This window comes from Balaenoptera acutorostrata, chromosome 2, assembly GCF_949987535.1.
Source record: "Balaenoptera acutorostrata chromosome 2, mBalAcu1.1, whole genome shotgun sequence".
Taxonomy (NCBI): Eukaryota; Metazoa; Chordata; class Mammalia; order Artiodactyla; family Balaenopteridae; genus Balaenoptera; species Balaenoptera acutorostrata.
In genome coordinates this window covers 181306076-181322148 of record NC_080065.1, presented here as the reverse complement: position 1 = coordinate 181322148, position 16073 = coordinate 181306076, and the positions used below count along the sequence as shown (strand labels likewise).

At 58.4% G+C, this 16073-nt stretch overlaps 2 protein-coding genes across 2 annotated transcripts; one reads left to right on the top strand and one right to left on the bottom strand.

The window, feature by feature from the left end:
* Positions 1-810: 810 nt before the first annotated feature.
* On the top strand, positions 811-7086 carry CRB3 (crumbs cell polarity complex component 3). Its single transcript, XM_028163250.2, has 6 exons — positions 811-1591; positions 1702-2145; positions 2367-2551; positions 3311-3384; positions 4007-4150; positions 4495-7086. The coding sequence occupies exons 3-6, from the start codon at positions 2470-2472 to the stop codon at positions 4564-4566; spliced, it is 372 nt and encodes a 123-aa protein (XP_028019051.1). The 5' UTR covers positions 811-1591; positions 1702-2145; positions 2367-2469; the 3' UTR covers positions 4567-7086.
* On the bottom strand, positions 5058-13667 carry DENND1C (DENN domain containing 1C). Its single transcript, XM_007169095.3, has 23 exons — positions 13622-13667; positions 12647-12711; positions 12517-12560; positions 12326-12375; positions 11839-11958; positions 11689-11758; positions 11422-11502; positions 11265-11330; positions 11123-11176; positions 10900-11010; positions 10048-10148; positions 9897-9942; positions 9671-9772; positions 9457-9582; positions 8468-8572; positions 7617-7707; positions 7477-7517; positions 7197-7268; positions 6536-6580; positions 6358-6465; positions 6119-6186; positions 5773-5980; positions 5058-5672 (listed from the first exon to the last, which is right to left on the bottom strand). The coding sequence occupies exons 1-23, from the start codon at positions 13636-13638 to the stop codon at positions 5058-5060; spliced, it is 2406 nt and encodes an 801-aa protein (XP_007169157.2). The 5' UTR covers positions 13639-13667.
* Positions 13668-16073: the final 2406 nt, after the last annotated feature.

The window sequence follows — 16073 nt, the reverse complement described above, 5'->3', positions numbered from 1 at the left end:
TGGGTTACGTAATCCCTTTCCACTTGACCTCCCTCCTCTACTAATCCTCCTCAGGAACTAAAGTTCTCGGTTTCCCTAGACGTACTCAGAACCAACTCTGTGCCATCTAGCCCTGCAACAGCCCGCCCGCTCATTTCACATTGTCTAAGCGGCCACAGAAGCAGAAAATCAAGTCGCCTTGCTCTCCCTCCGTGTTTTCTTCCCGCCCGCGCGCCTCCTTTCTCGGTCCCACTCAGACTGGGAAACAGAAGATCAACGCGCGGCGCGGCTGCAAAGTCGGTTTCCTATTGGTCAGAGCCGCAGGAGCTGTGCCCTGCGGTCCCGCCTTGCTCACCACCTAGGCGGGGCCTCCCCACTGACCCCACGCTGCCTTGGGCCCCGCGGGCGCCGGCTCGCCTCGCAGTCTTAAAGGGACCTCTGCCGGATCCAGACGCCGAGCAGACTGCTTTCTCCGGACCGGCCTAGCGGGGGGATCTCAGAGTCCCAGGCGCGGCTGGGGATAAGGACCGCGTAGCTGGAGGCGGGGCCCCAGCCTGTTGCGCTCGCGGCACCTGCCGAATGCCCCTCCCACTAGTTTCGGGCGCAGTTTCTCGATTCGCCATTAGGGGGAGGGGCGCCCAGATCTTTTGACAGCGAATAATCATAACAGCTAACGTTGATTCATTGCTTTGCACAAGCCTTGGCCTTTTACTCACCCCTCGCGTCGTCCTCGCTAAAACCCTATAAGGTAAGTGGGACTGGCTTTCCCACTTCACAGATGACGAAACAGGAGGTTAAGCCGCTCACCCCAGTGCACATGCCCAGGAAGGGGCAAAGCAGAGATTTAACTAGACCTGGGATTCTTACCCAACATCGCTCTATGCCCTAGAAGGGATTAATTTTCACTTAACCATTACTCTTCTCTCTAGGGTCCCCAGGAGGGGCTCGTCTTATTATCATCGTCCTTTATCCAAAGGACGATCGTGAGGGCACACACGATTCCCACTCAGCTTCTGCCCAGACAGGTGTGCTCAAACGAGCCTCTTGTAGAGGGTCCCCTCACAGACGTTTTCATTCACAGGTCGCCCTTGCACGTGCCGTACAGATATTTTCCCACGGAGATGCCCCAAACAAATGTTTTCTCACAGATGCATCCTTGACAGGTGGACCTCAATACACATGAGCCCCTCCCCCCGATGTGCTTCAGTGTGAGTGTGCCCCCATGCAGGCGTGCTCAGGTCTTCCTCTCGTGTGAGCTCAATTCTATGCAGCTGTTTCCTTCACCTCACAGGTATGTTTCTCAACAGGTGTTCCTCCACCCAGGAATGCGTTATAGAGCCTCCCCCGCCATACGTGTGTTCCATTTAATCATTCACCCATACGGGGCTCTTTCCATATAACTGGGTCCCCTACAGGTGTACTTAAATGCAGGTATGTCTCGTACAGGTGTTTCCAATACCTTTACACACAGGAATTCCTTCTGCAAGTCTTGTTCATTTCATAGGTGGGCCATGCAGATGCATTCCCCAAACAGATGTACCCCGCGCCAGAGTGCCTCAGCCAGGTGTTTGTAACCATGCAGGTGTGTTCTATACAGCTGTTTTCCACACAGGTAGGCTTCCATTCAGCTATACTCCAAAGAGATGTGATTCAAAGCAGATGTCTCCCATGGGTGTTCTTACACATCCGTGCAGATTTCTTTACACGTTTGTTCCCATGCAGGTGTGTCCCACACCAGTGTTTTTTCATTAGAGGCTCCCCATCCCGGTCTGCCCCAGACAGGAGTGCCTCACACATCGGTGACTCCCTGCCGCGTGTGTCTCCACACCTGGACGATTCTACAGATGTACCTGCAGTGCAGGTGAGAGGCCCCTTTTACACCTGCGCGCTTCCGCGCCTTTTCACTCCTCCCGATTATGGGATTGGGTTCCCGTTACAGGTGCGTCCGCGGCGCGGACCCGCCCCCGCTTGGCCCCGCCCTTTCACCTAGGCTCAGGTGCACAAGCCGGAAGTGCGCTCACCTCCAAGGTGAGTGACTAAACTTTCCGGGTCACGTGAGCCGGCGGAGCTGGAAGAGTCCGACCGAGCCACTGACCGACGGATCGAGGGTTCGAGCGAGGAACCGGGATCGGGACCCTGAGCGGGGGTCGAAGACGCCCGGGCCAGGTAGGGAGGCAGGTCGCGCGGCTGGGCCTGCCACCCCTCCCCCCTTCCCTTCCCCTTTCCCCAGCCCAGGAACGCGCCGCCCCGAGTTAATCTTTAATCTCTGACCTCTGGCGGCGGGGGGCGGGGCGCGACTCCTGGGTGGCCGGCGCGGGTCGCCCCTCCCAGGGGCCTGCGCTCGGGTCCGGCCCCCTCCCCCACGCTCCGGCCTTTCTCCTTTCCAGCCCCCAGGTGTGGGGTCGAAGGTACCCCCCCAGCCCGAGATGCGGTAGGAGCGGCGCGCGCGACAAGCCCCGTCCCCGGTGCCACCAGCCTGTCACCCGGCCCATGGCGAGCCCCGGGCTGGGGCTGCTCTTGGCGCTCGGCCTGCCGCTGCTGCTGACCCGCTGGGGCCGGGTCTGGGGGCAAAGTAGGTACCGGTCGGGGGCACTGGGGGTCCGGGCTTAGAAGCGCTGGGTGCCTGGGACGCTGAGAGGGCAAGAACCCAGGAGCGGGCATGCGATGCCTTGGGAGCAGGAGTCTACAGAGTCTGGGGTAGGGCTGGGGGCGTAGAATTCCTGTGTCCTTCCTTGGACGGTTGGAGTTGGTCTGGGAGAATTCCTGAGTTGGGCGGAATTGTGAGCTGCTGGGAGAAGAGGCCTGCGGGCCGGAGTCTCAGTAAGGTTGAGCAGTTTGGGGGAAATGGAAGCCAGGAGGAGGCCTGCCTGGGGCTCCAAGCCCAGGTGGAGCCGGCTGACCAAAGGTGGGGACGTAGCCTTTCAGCCCCTCTATTCCAGTTTCGGGAGCCTGGGGGGAGATGTGAGTCAGACACTCCAGGGAAATGCAGGATCCGCCCAGATCCTTAAGGGCAGAGGGAGGGCCGGAGAGGTGAGGCTGGGGTTGGGGGGGAGGGTTGAGCTTCCCCACACCATGCATTATAATAGCCCCCAACTCTGCGCCAACTGCAGACCACTGTTGGCTGATTACTAAGCGCTGGGCTCCCCTGGGTAAGGGGTGCCCTGTGGAGCAAAATCAGCGGGGCCAGCCCCTGTGTGGAGGCCACTCACAGAATGAAAGACTCAAAAGGGCAGAGTTCTAACGAGGGGAAATGACCAAGAAAGATGCAGATGCTTCCAGATGGGAAGGAATAGATGGGGATTTATTTATCTTCTCTACCACTGCCCTGCAGCACCGGACCCCACTGTAAGTGGGAACAGCACCATTACACCCTCTGGCCCCAGCCCTGGCTCCAATGGGGCCCTGGTGAGTTGGGGTATATGTGGGAGAAGAGCGGCAGGGATTTTATTCGGGAGTCCCCCGTGTAGCAGGTGGGAGGACCTAGATTCCCAGAGGCAGCAGGCTGGACAGTGGGGAAGGCATTGGAGAACCCTAAGTGGGAGAGACCAGAATATCACCCTGGCAAATGGGGACACTGAGAACCCCAGGAAGGGGATGGGCAAGAATACCATGCCTGGCGGGACTTCCCTGGCGGTCCAGTGGTTAAGACTCCTCGCCTCCAATGTAGGGGGCACAGGTTGGATCCCTGGTTGGGGAACTAAGACTCCCCCCCCCCAAAAAAAAGAATACCATGCTTGGCAAGTGTAGGGGGTCCAGGAGCCCCCTATACCTCTCAGGCAGGGGGAGGAGGTATCTAGGAGCCTAGATGTGGCAGGCGCTTGGGAGAAGGACCCCAGACATGGCAGGTGGGGGAGCCTGGGAACCCCAGATGTGATATGATGGGGATCAGGAACCCTGAGTGGAGGAAGCCAGTCACCAAAAGTGGCGGGTGCGGGGGGAGGGGATTAGCATCCCCAGATAATTCTCAGGCGGGGGTGGACGGGATGCCCAAGTTCAGGTGGGTCACACCTGTCCCCCCCACCAACAGTCGCAGGAGGCCACCATTGCCATCATCGTGGTCTTCTCCCTCCTGGCCGCCCTGCTCCTGGCTGTGGGCCTGGTACTTCTGGTGCAGAAGCTTCGGGAGAAGCGGCAGACGGAGGGCACCTACCGGCCCAGCAGTGAGGAGCAGGTGGGTGCCCGAGCTCCACCGCCTCCCAACCTCAAGCTGCCGCCTGAGGAGCGGCTCATCTGAATGCTGGGGCTGGCCACAGCTGCCTCCACTGCCCAGGACTGCCCGGCGCTCAGTTGCACACAGCAGCTGCCACCGAGACACCAGCCTCTGATGGCCCTGGAGAACTTGGGGGGGCCACGGGGCACCTGCCGGGCGGGCTCTGCGAAGCATGCTGCCTCTGCTTGACTCTGCCTGCAGTTGGGGTGCCGGGGCTGGGGACCTGCCTCCCCGCTTGCTGCACCATCAGCCATCTGTCTGCCTGCCACACAGGCCCGACACCCCCCCCTCTCCTTTCCTTTCAGTTCTCCCATGCAGCCGAGGCCCAGGCTCCCCAGGACTCCAAGGAGACGGTGCGGGGCTGCCTGCCCATCTAGGTCCCCTTCCTCTACCCATCACCCTTCCTGGCTGTGTGACCTTGGGGGAAGGCAGAGCCCTCTCTGGGCAATCAAACACACCCAGCGCTTAAGAATAGAGGGGAAGAAGGTGCTTCGAAGACTCTGCCCTTGAGGGCAAGGGAGACAGGCTGCTTACTTTATATATATCTATACAATGGGTAGTGTGATGTAATAAAACCTTTCTGTGAGCTGGTGGGGGCAGGAGTTAGCCTAGATGGAGGAGACACACAGGCTGTTGAGAGATGAATTGTAAGGTCTCGAGGGTCCTAGGGGCTGGGAGGGCTTCCTGGAAGGGAAAGGCTTTTAGCTGCACCTAAGAGCCAGCAAGAGGCTGCCTTGGGAGGGAAGGTAGGGAGTGGGGTGGGTTTCTGAGCAGAAACAGGGCTCCCAGGTAAACCCACCAGGAAAAACAAGCTTTGGGCTCTTGCAGCTTTATTGAGGGGCCAGAGTCTCCTCCAGACCCCTGATTCTTAACCTTCAAAACACTTTTTAAGCTCAGCAACCCTGGGCCGGCTCCTGGCCTGGAGCTCCTCGCAGTTACTAGCAGGAGGCTCAGGGGGCCTGGGGGCTCCCGGCTCCTCGTGGGGCTGGAGGTGCGTGTGCTCTGGGAGCAGGACCTCCGAAGGCTGGGCTCTGGGGCTCTCTGGGGAACCGGGATCTGAGAAAGAATCAAGGACTTGGGATGCCCAGGTAATATCCGAGTTGGGCTTTGTGGGAGTCAGAAGTTGGGGGCTTTCTCGAGGGCTGGGTGCTGTGGAGAGCTGGGTGCAGGGGCTCTCCTGGGCTGTGGGATCCTCGGTTGCCTCGTGGGGAGAGGAGAGGCGTAGAGGCTGGGGCTCTGTGAGAGAGGAGCTGGGGTCCCCTTTGCTGCTTGGGTCTGCAGAAGCTGTCGAAGACTGGGATGGGGAAATGATTTCTGGGCTGGCCTCTGAGGGCAGCTGGGAAGTGGGGTGCTTCGAGGAGCTCGTGGCATCTGAAGGCTGTGGGGTGTGCAGAGGCGGCAGGCCGACAGAAAGGGACAGGGGCTGGGGCCCTGGTGGTTTCTCGTCATCTGCTTGCCATCTTGATCTTCCTGGTATGTCGGGCTGGGTGGGGATGGGGAGATGGGCACGTTGCTGGCCTTTAAATGAAGGAGGGGCTGGCAGGTTGGATGAGCAAATGGGGCAGGGCTGGGGGGGCTCTCACCAGGCTGAGGCAGCTGTCCAGGTCCCCTCTGTGGCAGCAGTCCAAACTCTGGCTTGGCCGCAGGCTGCTGTTCCGGGTGTCTCTCATGCTCAGACTATCCAGAATCTCGCTCAGCAAATCCAGTTCTTCTCCGGACCCAAGGAAGCTGCCATCCAGAGCTTCCTCTGCCAACGGTTCCTGGGCATCCTCAGGGCTCAGAGAGGGTGTCCTGGGTGAGGATGGGCAGCCTCAGATATCTGCCCCAGACCGGCTGCTCTGAAGGGTCTGGAGTTTTGGGGCCCACTTCCCCATGAGTCCCTGCCCCCCACTTCCAACATTGCTCCCTCCCTCTGCCTTGGAGTCTTACCCCTCCCCCAGGGACTCAGAAGGTCTCTCTTCCCGCCAGAGTCTCCTGCTGGGGCGAAGGGGCCGGTTCTGCAAAGGACAGATTTGGAGGCTGAGGCCTCAGGAGCTACAGAATCAGGGAGTTCTGTGAAGGGGGGAGTGGGTACCCCATTTTTGAGGTAGTCGAGATGTCTGGCTGGAGACAGGATGGGAGAAGGACTTGGTGATAATTCCAGGTATGTGTGGGGGCGGGGCTCTTACCTGTCCGAAGTGTTGGGTGATAGGCAAGCGCTGCTGCAGGCAATCTGAGCGGCTGGTGAGGGAAGGGGCCCTCAGGGAGCCCCCCCTCTGCAGGCCAGAGTCCCCATCCTAGGAAGAGGGTGGGTGAGCCAGGAGCCCCTCCCCCCCGCTGCCCCATGGCGTTGGCTACTGGCTTTACCTTGTACATCAGAAGGCTCTGCACACCCTTCAAGCCACTCTTCGCCTACGGAGGAGCCAAAAGAGACTGAATCCAGAGCGATTTGACCCTGGACATTTGAGAACTCGGCCCTCCATCCCCGAGGACAGTTTTGTCTTCCCATCTGCTCATGTATGTCTCAAAATATATTCAAGTTCCCCCGGTACCACCTAAGAAGTCAATACAAACTTGCCCCTTTGACTAACACAGAAGGAATATTACTGGAGGAGATAACCCCCAAATGAAACAGGAAATGGCAACACTAGAACATCGTAAAAATGAGTCAGTGTTCAAAAGCCGAGCAAAGAATAAAATCCAGCAGACAATTGCGAGCTGTGGAAGTTGGTCCCAGGAAAATTTTGGGCTTGGGAGAAAAACAAACCACAAGGGCAGAAGCTGGGATTGTGGTGTCTCAGAAGGACAAAAGGTGTTTGCCAAAGAGCCTTGGTTGTCATTTTTAAATAGGAAAGACCTGATGCGACAAAAATGAATGAACACAGTCAATGGAAAATAAAACTAGGAAACATTGTAAATGGTTTAACTGCTGGTTTAGTTCTGATAAATTGTTTGCGTTCTAAACGTGGGGTTAAACCATCCTCTGCCTTTGTCACCCTGGTAAGTGGCCTGTCCAGCCCAGCCTCACCGAGCGGTACATGTTTCTGACGGCTGGTTGGGTCTTGGCCTTGACGGAATGCAGGAGGGCACCACCACCTTTCTGGGGAGAGAAAGCCAAGGAAGAGAGGCTTGGGCACGTGGGATTATCCCAGACCCCACCTGCCCACCCAGGCTGTGTGTTACTGGAGAATCCCCTCTCCCTCTCTGAGTCTTGATTTCTTCACCTCTATCTATAAATGAGCATAGTGGGGACGGTTGTAGGTTTGATTTAATACCACAATAAATACTAAAGTGTTCGGTGTTACTACCTTTAGGTTGTCTGCCCAGAGCTGGTAGGAGCGAAGGGTCCCTGGAGAGAGGAGAGAGCATTGCCAAGGTGGGTAGGCTCAGACTGGGCCACAGGTCCGGGGCGGTGGTGGGGGGCTCCGGGGCCAGGTGCAGAGCTCACCTGAGGAGGCCCCGCTACAGGTGATCTCCTGCTCAAAGAGGTCTGAGAAGCCTTCTCCCGTGTTTAGCTTCTCCAGTCGGCCTTCGATGAACTGGAGGTGGGGCAAAGGGTCAGAGAATCAGGCTGCCCCAAACATCTGAATGCGAGGACTGGGGATCCACTCGCCCTCAAGATGCAGAAGCTATCCCTGGCCCCTCCAGAAACCCAACCTTAGGTCCCAGGAGTCTGGAACCCACCTCAGGAAGCCAGAGGTCCACCCTCTCCCCGCCCGTGCCCACCCCAAGTCAGAATCTGTCTTCAGGGACCAGACCCCGCTCCTCACAGGGTCGGAGAAGTAGGACTCTGCCACTCCAGACAGGCCCCCCTCCTCTCAGTGACCTTGGAAGAGGTCGACCCCACCTCCAGTGACCCTGGAAGCCAGCCTGTACTGAAGGACCCGGAAGTTCATCCCACTTTCTTCCAAGAACCCAGGAGTCCGGTTCCACCTCCCCCCCTACGTCCCTAGAATCCAAGAGTCCAGCCTCCTCTCCCTCCACCCTCGACCCAGGAGGTTCCTGCCTTAGGGACTCAATAATTTCGTTCCATCCCAACCTCCTCAGGGACCTAGAGGTAGATCTTATCCCTGGGAACTCAGGTCAGGGGCTCCCATTTTTAGGGACCCAAGAGTTCAGTCCTGTCTCTCCCACCCCGGAGACCCTGGAGTGGGGGATCCGGCCGGGCCAACTCTCGCCCCGCCCATTGGGCCCAGGCGTCCGCCCCTCCAGCCCCGGCTTCGGCCTCCGGGATCCAGGTGTCTGCGCCCCTAGCCTCGCCCCTCCGGCCCCAGCCCCGCCCTCCGGACTCTGGCGCACCTGTTTGAACAGCTGCAGGTGCACAGCCCGCCGGTGGAAGGCCTGCAGCGGCGCCCCGGGTTTCTGGGCCAGGAAGGCTTCTTCACTGAAGGTTACAGGCTGGCCCTGGAAGAAGGACTCGGATTCTAAGCTCCCCGCGGCTCTCCAGGATCCCTTATTCTGCTTCCCATATTCTACCTTACATCTGTGTAGCAAACATTGAAGGAGCGCCTCTGTGTGCCTGATGTCGTGCAGGGCCTCGTGGGCTGCAGGGAGGACTTGGGCTTTTACCCCGAGGGAGGTGGGAGCCCTGGGAAGGCGGTGGGCAGAGGCAGACGGGACCTCACTCAGATGCTCCCAGGTGACCTCTGGCAGCTGCAGGGAGGTCAGACTACGGAGCGCGGAGGGTGGGAGCCCGCGAGAGGGGACTCATGGTGACGGGTGAGCGCGCTGATTCGGGCAAACAACGATGGGGACCAGGCCGGGGTGGAGACAGAGGAGGGGGAGAAATGGACAGCTTCTGGCTGTGTTCAGGGCAGAGTCGAAAGCAACGTCAGATTCTCAAATAATAGAACTCCCCGACCACGTTTTTATAGAATAGTTGTGAAAAACTGGGGAGGAGGGCATGTCAGGGTTGAAAGTCAGCAGAGCAGAGTCCTGGCTTCAACACTCACCCGCTGTGGGGCTTCTCCAAGCCTTGGTTTCGTCATATGTAGAATGGGACCATAAGAGTATCCATCTCATAGTACTGTTGTGAGCATTAAGTGAAATAATAATCGCAGCGGTAAAACCTATCATGTATCCATTGCGATGTACCAGGCACTGACCGAGCATTTTGCTTACGTCCATTCACAGACTCACGCGACCCTTTTGGGTGGGTACTGTTGGGATCCCATTTTACAGATGAGCAAACGGAGGCACAGAGTAAGCAGTCCATAAACGCTAGGTATTATTATTCTGAATCCTTCAGGGACCCACGGGGTCTCTCCCTCTGCGTCCCCGAAGCTCACCGGGCCGCAGACTAGCGCATCGCGGTACCCCCCGAAGAGCAGGGCCTGGGCTTTGAGGAAGAGACGGGACACCCCTTCCCCGGGGGCCAGCGCGACCTTCCTTAGCCGTAGCCTCAGCAGAGACACCTGGAGGACAAGGGGGCAGCGCTGAGCAGGCGGGTGTGGAGCCTCGTCTCCCGGATGCGGCAGGAGGGTGGAAGGGGGTGTCACTGACCACATCTGGGGGCAGTGCCTGCACGTCGTCGAAGGGCGTCTCCAAGGTATTAGAGTCTACGTTCATCATCACGACGTCCTCCAGGGCTTTCTCCCGCACTCTCTGCGTTAGGGAGTCGGAGGGGCGATGGCCGCTCAGAGCCCGAGGATCCCCGACAGGGGAGGATACCTGGGGATGCAGGGGGGCACTCCACCCACCCCTGCCATCCAGGTCCTTTCCCACTTACCTCGGCGAGACTGGCGTGCACTCCGATGAGGTAGGGCATGGGCGCGCTGCGGAAGGCCGAGGGGGCCGGTCATACAGGCGCCGCCCCCCGGGTCCCCAGGACCCTAGGCCTCTTCCCCAAGCCCTGCCCCTCTCCAGCCCCTGCCCCTCACCAGCAGTAGTCCAGCAGATGCGGCGGCAGCGTGGGAATCAGCACGTGCTCCCAGCGCATGGGGTACAGGAGAGCGCAGGACGCGTGGACGCACGACGTCAGCTGGGGACGGGTGGGGGGACCGTGGAGTCAGGGCCTGGACCCCCAGTTTCAAGGACCCTCTCTGGACGGCGGCTCTCCCGGCTGCATATCCCGTGTCCCCAGTCTCCTGTCTCCCTCCACCTCCCTTCCCCACCCGCTACTGGCTAAGAGGTGAAAACTCAAACCCCTTTCTTGTGAAGGCCAAGAATTCCGCAAATTACAGCGCTTGGAACTGGTGGTGCCAGGACTCAGCACGTGCTAGTCCCTCGCTCTAGGGGTTGAAGCTAATATTCAACCCTCCGGAATCTCTCTCCTTAGGGGTAGGACAGCGACTCAGCCCACTGACCCCACCCCTAGAGAGGCGGAGCTAGAATTCAGTTCCCCCCCCCCAGACCCGCCCCTAGGGGTAGAGGCTGAATGCTAGCTCCACCCCTACCCCGTCCTTCCCCCCTAGGGGCGGGGCTAGAATTTAGCCCTCTCTGATCTCACCCTCCAGAGGGGCGGAGCCAGTCTTGTTCTGGCCCATAGTGGGTGGAGCCTGGACTCAGCGCTCCTGAAGCGGGGGGAGGGGGTACAGCGCAGCCCCCTCTGATTTCCCCCATAAAGGTGGAGCCAGGATTCAACTCAACCCTGACCTTCAAAGGGGCTGAGCCAGGACTTTGCCCTCGGGTCCCGCCCAGTGGGGTTAGAGCTAGGAATCCGCCCCGATTGTCCCGCCCCCAGGGACCAAGCCAGGCCTCGGCCCCTCCCCGGCCCGGCGGTCCCGCCTCACGGTGCTCAGCTTTCTGGAGGTGAGCAGGACCCTTCGCTCTGCCAGGAGCGCAGCGAATAGCGCCACGATGTTGTCGTCGGTCACCGCCACCACCAGCTCCGTTAGGTTCCTCTGAAGAACAGAGAGGAACGCTGGACGCTAGGGACCACAGGATCTCAGAGCCCTCTCCGGGTTTCCGGACCTCTTCCTCCCTCCCAGAGTCCCCTCTCAGGTCTCCACTCACGTTCTCAGGAATGGATGGCAGGCGGCCGGAGTCGGGGGCCACGAAGCAGGAAAGCTGGCGGGGGATTAATAGGGGGACTGATCAGTCAAGGGGTTAGCCTCACGTGGGTGCCCAACCTTCCAGGGTCTGCAGCTCTGCTCACCGGCATGCTCTTCCCGGGGCCAGGCGGCGGGATGCCTTGCGCACTGGAGATCATCACTCCGCTGCCCTGGGGGAGATGTGGTGCGTGGTCCTCAGGGCCGGGGTGCAGCCTCTCCAGTCACCTGAGGTCCGACGCCCAGGGGGGAGGGGGTACTCACCAGCTCCAGCCCCACTGAGTCCTGGGTCCCGGGAACGGGCTGCTGCAGCAGATGTAGAAGAAGTTCGTCGACCTCTGAGACCTGGGTAGGGGTGGGATGCCTGAGCCAGAATGCGGGTTGGGGACTCTTGAGGGTCTTGACTCAGGCTGGGTGGTCTGGGAGGAGCCAAAGGGGCCCGGTCAGGCCTGGGAATTCAGAGCCAGGCTGGGGCCTTGGTGGGGGTGGGACTAGGACTCCTGCAGGAATGACAGGGAGAGCTGGTCTCACTTGATCCTGTGCCAGGAGGTCCCCCACTGTGTTCAGCAGTTTGTAGAACACTTCAAACCAAGGCAGGTGGCTGCGGACAGCGGACACAGTTTTCATGCAGTGCCTGTAGGCAGAGGCCGTTCCCCCCGCCCAGACCCCCATATCCCACACCTGAGGATGCAGAGACAGCTGTGGGCACCAGCCCGGAGGCGGCAGAAACCAAATCTGCGGGTGCCGGTCAGGTCCGTGAGGGCAAAGGTGAAATGCTGTACGGCGGTGCTAGGGGGCTCCCTGGGGGCAGGAAAAGCTCTTAGAGAGACCTGGGCATCCCACCCCCGTGAACCCCCCTCCCCTTCATGCCCCTGACAACGCTGCTAGTACTGCGTCCACCAGTCTGGGGCCCTGGGTGTATAGGTCCCTAGCTGTCAGCGTCTCTGGTTCTCTGAGGCCCTGGGTCCCTGAGACCCTGGGTAAGTGAGTCCCTTTGTGTATAGGTCACTATTCGTCAGGGTCCCTGGGTTTCTGAGTCCCTGGGTCTCTGAATCTCAGGGGCCCTGGGTATATGGTCTCTGTTGTCTGAGTCTCTGGGTGTTTGAATCCTGGGGGTCCATGAGAGGTCTGGGTCCCTGGGTCCTCGGGTGTCTGCTTCCTTCCATACCTTTCCACATCAAAAGGGAAGCAGAATTTAGGCACGATCTGCATAGCCTCCTGGGGGTGGAGAGAAGCACACACTGCTTGGCCACTCAGGTTGGGCCCCACCCCTAAGCTCCCAGTGGTCTGAGACATAGGGTCCCCTCCCCCAGGGGGACAGGCCCTGGCCCCTGGGGAGCAAGGAGCCAGCCTGCATACCTGGTCCCTGAAGTCTGGGGGGAACTGCCGCAGGATGGGGGGATCTGCACAGAGAGCAGGCTCCTAAGTTCAGGGTCCCGGGCCCACCCTCCATCTCAAACCCTCATCCCCAATGATGCCCTTGACTCACCCTCTTGCAGGGAGGGAGGGTAGGCCGCTTCGAAGAACCAATCAAACAGGGCAGGGAGACCCCTTCTGCAGGGCAGGAAAGGGTTCAGTGTGTCCAGGGCTTTGCTTCTGTGTGTGTGTCTGCACCTGTGTGTCATTGTGCGTGTGTGTGTGTGTGTCTGCAATTCTATTCTGCGTCTGCCTGAATGGATGAGACCGCCCAGGGCATGTGTCAGGTAGGACTGTGCGTATGTATGGTTGAGCCAGTGTGAGGGTGAATAACGTCCCCGTTTTCTTGGGTGGCCCTGAGGGTCCCTGGATATATGTGTGAGGCCCTGCCCAAGTGTCTCTGTGTACGTGACTTCATGGGGCCCTCAGATTTTTTATCAGAGGAAAGAGGGCAGCGTGCCCTGGTCCTTCTGGGAGCCCTGCAATCTCTGCCTACCTCCTCTGGCCCCCAACCCTCTATCCACCTTGCAGAGGATGTCGGGACTTGGGCTCAGGGAGAGACACAGAGGAAGAGAACGGGGAGTAAGTGCAGACACATTGTCCCTGAGGTTGGGACCCCCCTCACACTGAACTTCAACCTCACGCTGACACAAGTCCCACACAATCAATCAGTCCTGCACATGGACACACAGAGCCCGCCCCTCCCCCCCCGCTGACCCCGGAAGCCAGGCTCCCCATCACTGAGATACATCAAAAGGCACAGGCTCAGAGTTACAAACTTAGTCATACAGAGCCGGCGCAGAGCAGGGGAGACAGAGAGAGAGAAGGAGAGAGAGAGAGAGAGATTGGAAGGTCCCAGAGTGGCCGAGTGTGCCTGAGAGCGGAGTCCATACTGTAGGCCAGCTGAGTGTCCTGCCCTAATTCCAGCCACCTGCCCCTGTGGCTCACGGTCCCTCCCGGGCCTGCCCCAGCCTCGTTCTCCTTGGCCCCACCCCAGGCCCGGTCTGGGAATCTTGGTCCAGAAGATGGGAGAGGGGGCAGCTCTTACTCAGCTGTGGATCCCATGGTCCCTGCAGGGCTGGCCCGGCGGGGCCCTTTCCTCAGGGGTGCTGGGGGGGCCTGTGCTTTCTCAGGGCTGGGCCCTGAGCCGGCTCAGCTTCCTGTGTGGCTGAGAGAGGAAGTTTAACGGGTGACGTCCCCAGAGGAAGGCCCCTGCCCCCACCCACTGTGAGAGACCCAGGCGTCCTGCCTTCTAGACTTCTACAGGATGGGTGGGCAAGAGGTATGCAAGCTCAGAGGCCAGACCCCCAGCCCCATCCTGCCAGGAGGGTTGCATCTGGTTTCTGCCATCACACCCAAGCCTTCCCTTCTCCGTGGCAACCAAGGACTCACAGTTTGCCTAAAATGCTTCCTCTTCCCTCAACTCTTTTTCCTTTGATCTCTCTGCGCTGGCCATTCCCCGCAGGACCACCAGAGGGAGCCAGGTTGGAGAGTGGACACGGAGGCACGAGGAAGGTAGACAGACAGCAGACAGAACACAGGCACAGACAGCACACACATGGCCAGGGAGTGACCAACACAAACAGGCCAGAACAGTCACAGACAGCAGACAGACACAGAGAGATACCAAGTTATACAGGCAGCACAAAGTCACAGACACAAACCAACAGGTACAGCGGGACAGCACACACATAAATAAGTCCTTGTCCATCCAGATGATAGGTGCAGGGAGGTAACACACAGGCACAGCCAGCAAACAGTTCCAGACAGAGACAGCAGATACACTTGCAGGGACCACGGCTGTCAATGCAAACGGAATAACAGAGAAGCAGACCCAGACAACAGACAGAAACGCATAGAGCACAGACGTAGAGCAGTAACAAAGGGACAGACGCAGTCAGGGCCCAGCCACAAGTCAGATTCATAGCCAGACATAGTCACAACACAGAGAGAGATACACAGCCGGACAAACCCAAGCAATGCTGCAGACTCAGAAACAGACAGACACCCAGGCAGACAGATGTCATGTTGAAAAACAAAGATACGTAGACACACTCACAGGCACAAAGGCAGGACACAGCACAGGTACTCATGGTCATGTACATACGTGGAAAATCCCACAGACAGACTCAGAGAGTCAAAATGCAGAGGAGTCTGCAAGACTCCTCGGTCTCCTGCAAGATACTGAGAATATCTGTGTGGATATAGGTGTGCATCTGCATGAGTCCACATGTGGCCTGCCATGTCCTGGTCTATCTGGGGGTGAATGCGGTGTCTGTGTGCCTAGGAATTTGTGTCTAGTCCATCAGGCTGAGTGAGGATGTGGATGACTGGGGATTCTCATTCTGTGCATGTCCACATGACTGTGGGTGCAAGGGTATTTTCATGCTGAGGAGGAGGAGGTGAGCAGATGCACCAGCATGTGAACACACACACACACACACACACACACACACCTCCAAACCCTCCAGCCAAGACATAGGTGGATGAGGCTGAACACAGCTCAGTGCCACCTTTCTCTCCAAGGGGAGCTGGGTCTCAGCCAGGGCTGGGGATCAGGGGTGCAGAGTATCCAGGGCATCCTTCTCCCCTTCTCACACTCTCAGGCCTTGCCATAGAATGAATGTTTGTGTTCCTCCCCCACCCCCGAATTTACATGCTAAGTCTTTTTTAAATTTAAAAAATTTTTTTGGCTGCACTGCGGAGCTTGCAGGATCTTAGCTCCCCAACCAGTGATTGAACCCGGGACTACGGCAGTCAAAGTGCAGAGTCCTAACCACCGGACCACCAGGGAACTCCTGGTGCTAAATCTTAACCCCCAGGGTCATGGTATTAGGAGGTGGGGGTCTTTGGAACATCATTACATCATGAGGGTGAAGGCCGTGAATGGGATTAGTGTCCTCATAAAGGAGACGTCAGAGAGATTCCCTCATCTTTCCACCATGTGAGGACACAGCAAGAAGACAGCCATCTATGAACCAGGAAGCAGGCTCTCACCAGGTACCAAATCTTCCGGTGCCTTGATCTTGAAATTCCAGCTTCCAGAACTGTGAGAAATAAATGTCTGTTGTTTATAAGCCACTCAGTCTATGGTATTCTGTTAGCAGCCTGAACGGACTAAGACAGGCATAGCATTTGCAGAGATATCCCCAATCCGTCTTCATTTCTGAAATTTACTCCAATTCAATCCAACGGCAAACCCATGGGATGAGGATAAAGGAAGAGTTCACATCCCTGAGTGAAAGTGGGACCCCCTCTGCATCTTTTTTTTTTCTTTTTGGCTGTGCTGTGCAGCATGCGGGATCTTAGTTCCCCAACCAGGGATTGAACCTGAGCCCCCTGCAGTGGAAGTGTGGAGTCTTAACCACTGGACCACCAGGGAAGTCCCCCTGTTTCTGCATCTGTAACAAGTAAGTATGGTGCCTGCCTCAGAGATCCTGTGAAGGTTCAATGAGGGAATTCACATGAAATATTTAGTATGTGGTCAAGCCTGAACCGAG

Coding starts and splice junctions, on each gene's coding strand:
- DENND1C (XM_007169095.3), bottom strand. Junction 11,503..11,688: donor ACCTCCTGGCACAGGATCAA/GTGAGACCAGCT, acceptor ACCCCTACCCAG/GTCTCAGAGGTCGACGAACT. Junction 5,673..5,772: donor TGGACAGCTGCCTCAGCCTG/GTGAGAGCCCCC, acceptor ATCCCCACCCAG/CCCGACATACCAGGAAGATC.
- CRB3 (XM_028163250.2), top strand. CDS start 2,470: ATGGCGAGCCCCGGGCTGGGGCTGCTCTTGGCGCTCGGCCTGCCGCTG. Junction 3,385..4,006: donor CTGGCTCCAATGGGGCCCTG/GTGAGTTGGGGT, acceptor CCCCACCAACAG/TCGCAGGAGGCCACCATTGC. Junction 4,151..4,494: donor GGCCCAGCAGTGAGGAGCAG/GTGGGTGCCCGA, acceptor CTTTCCTTTCAG/TTCTCCCATGCAGCCGAGGC.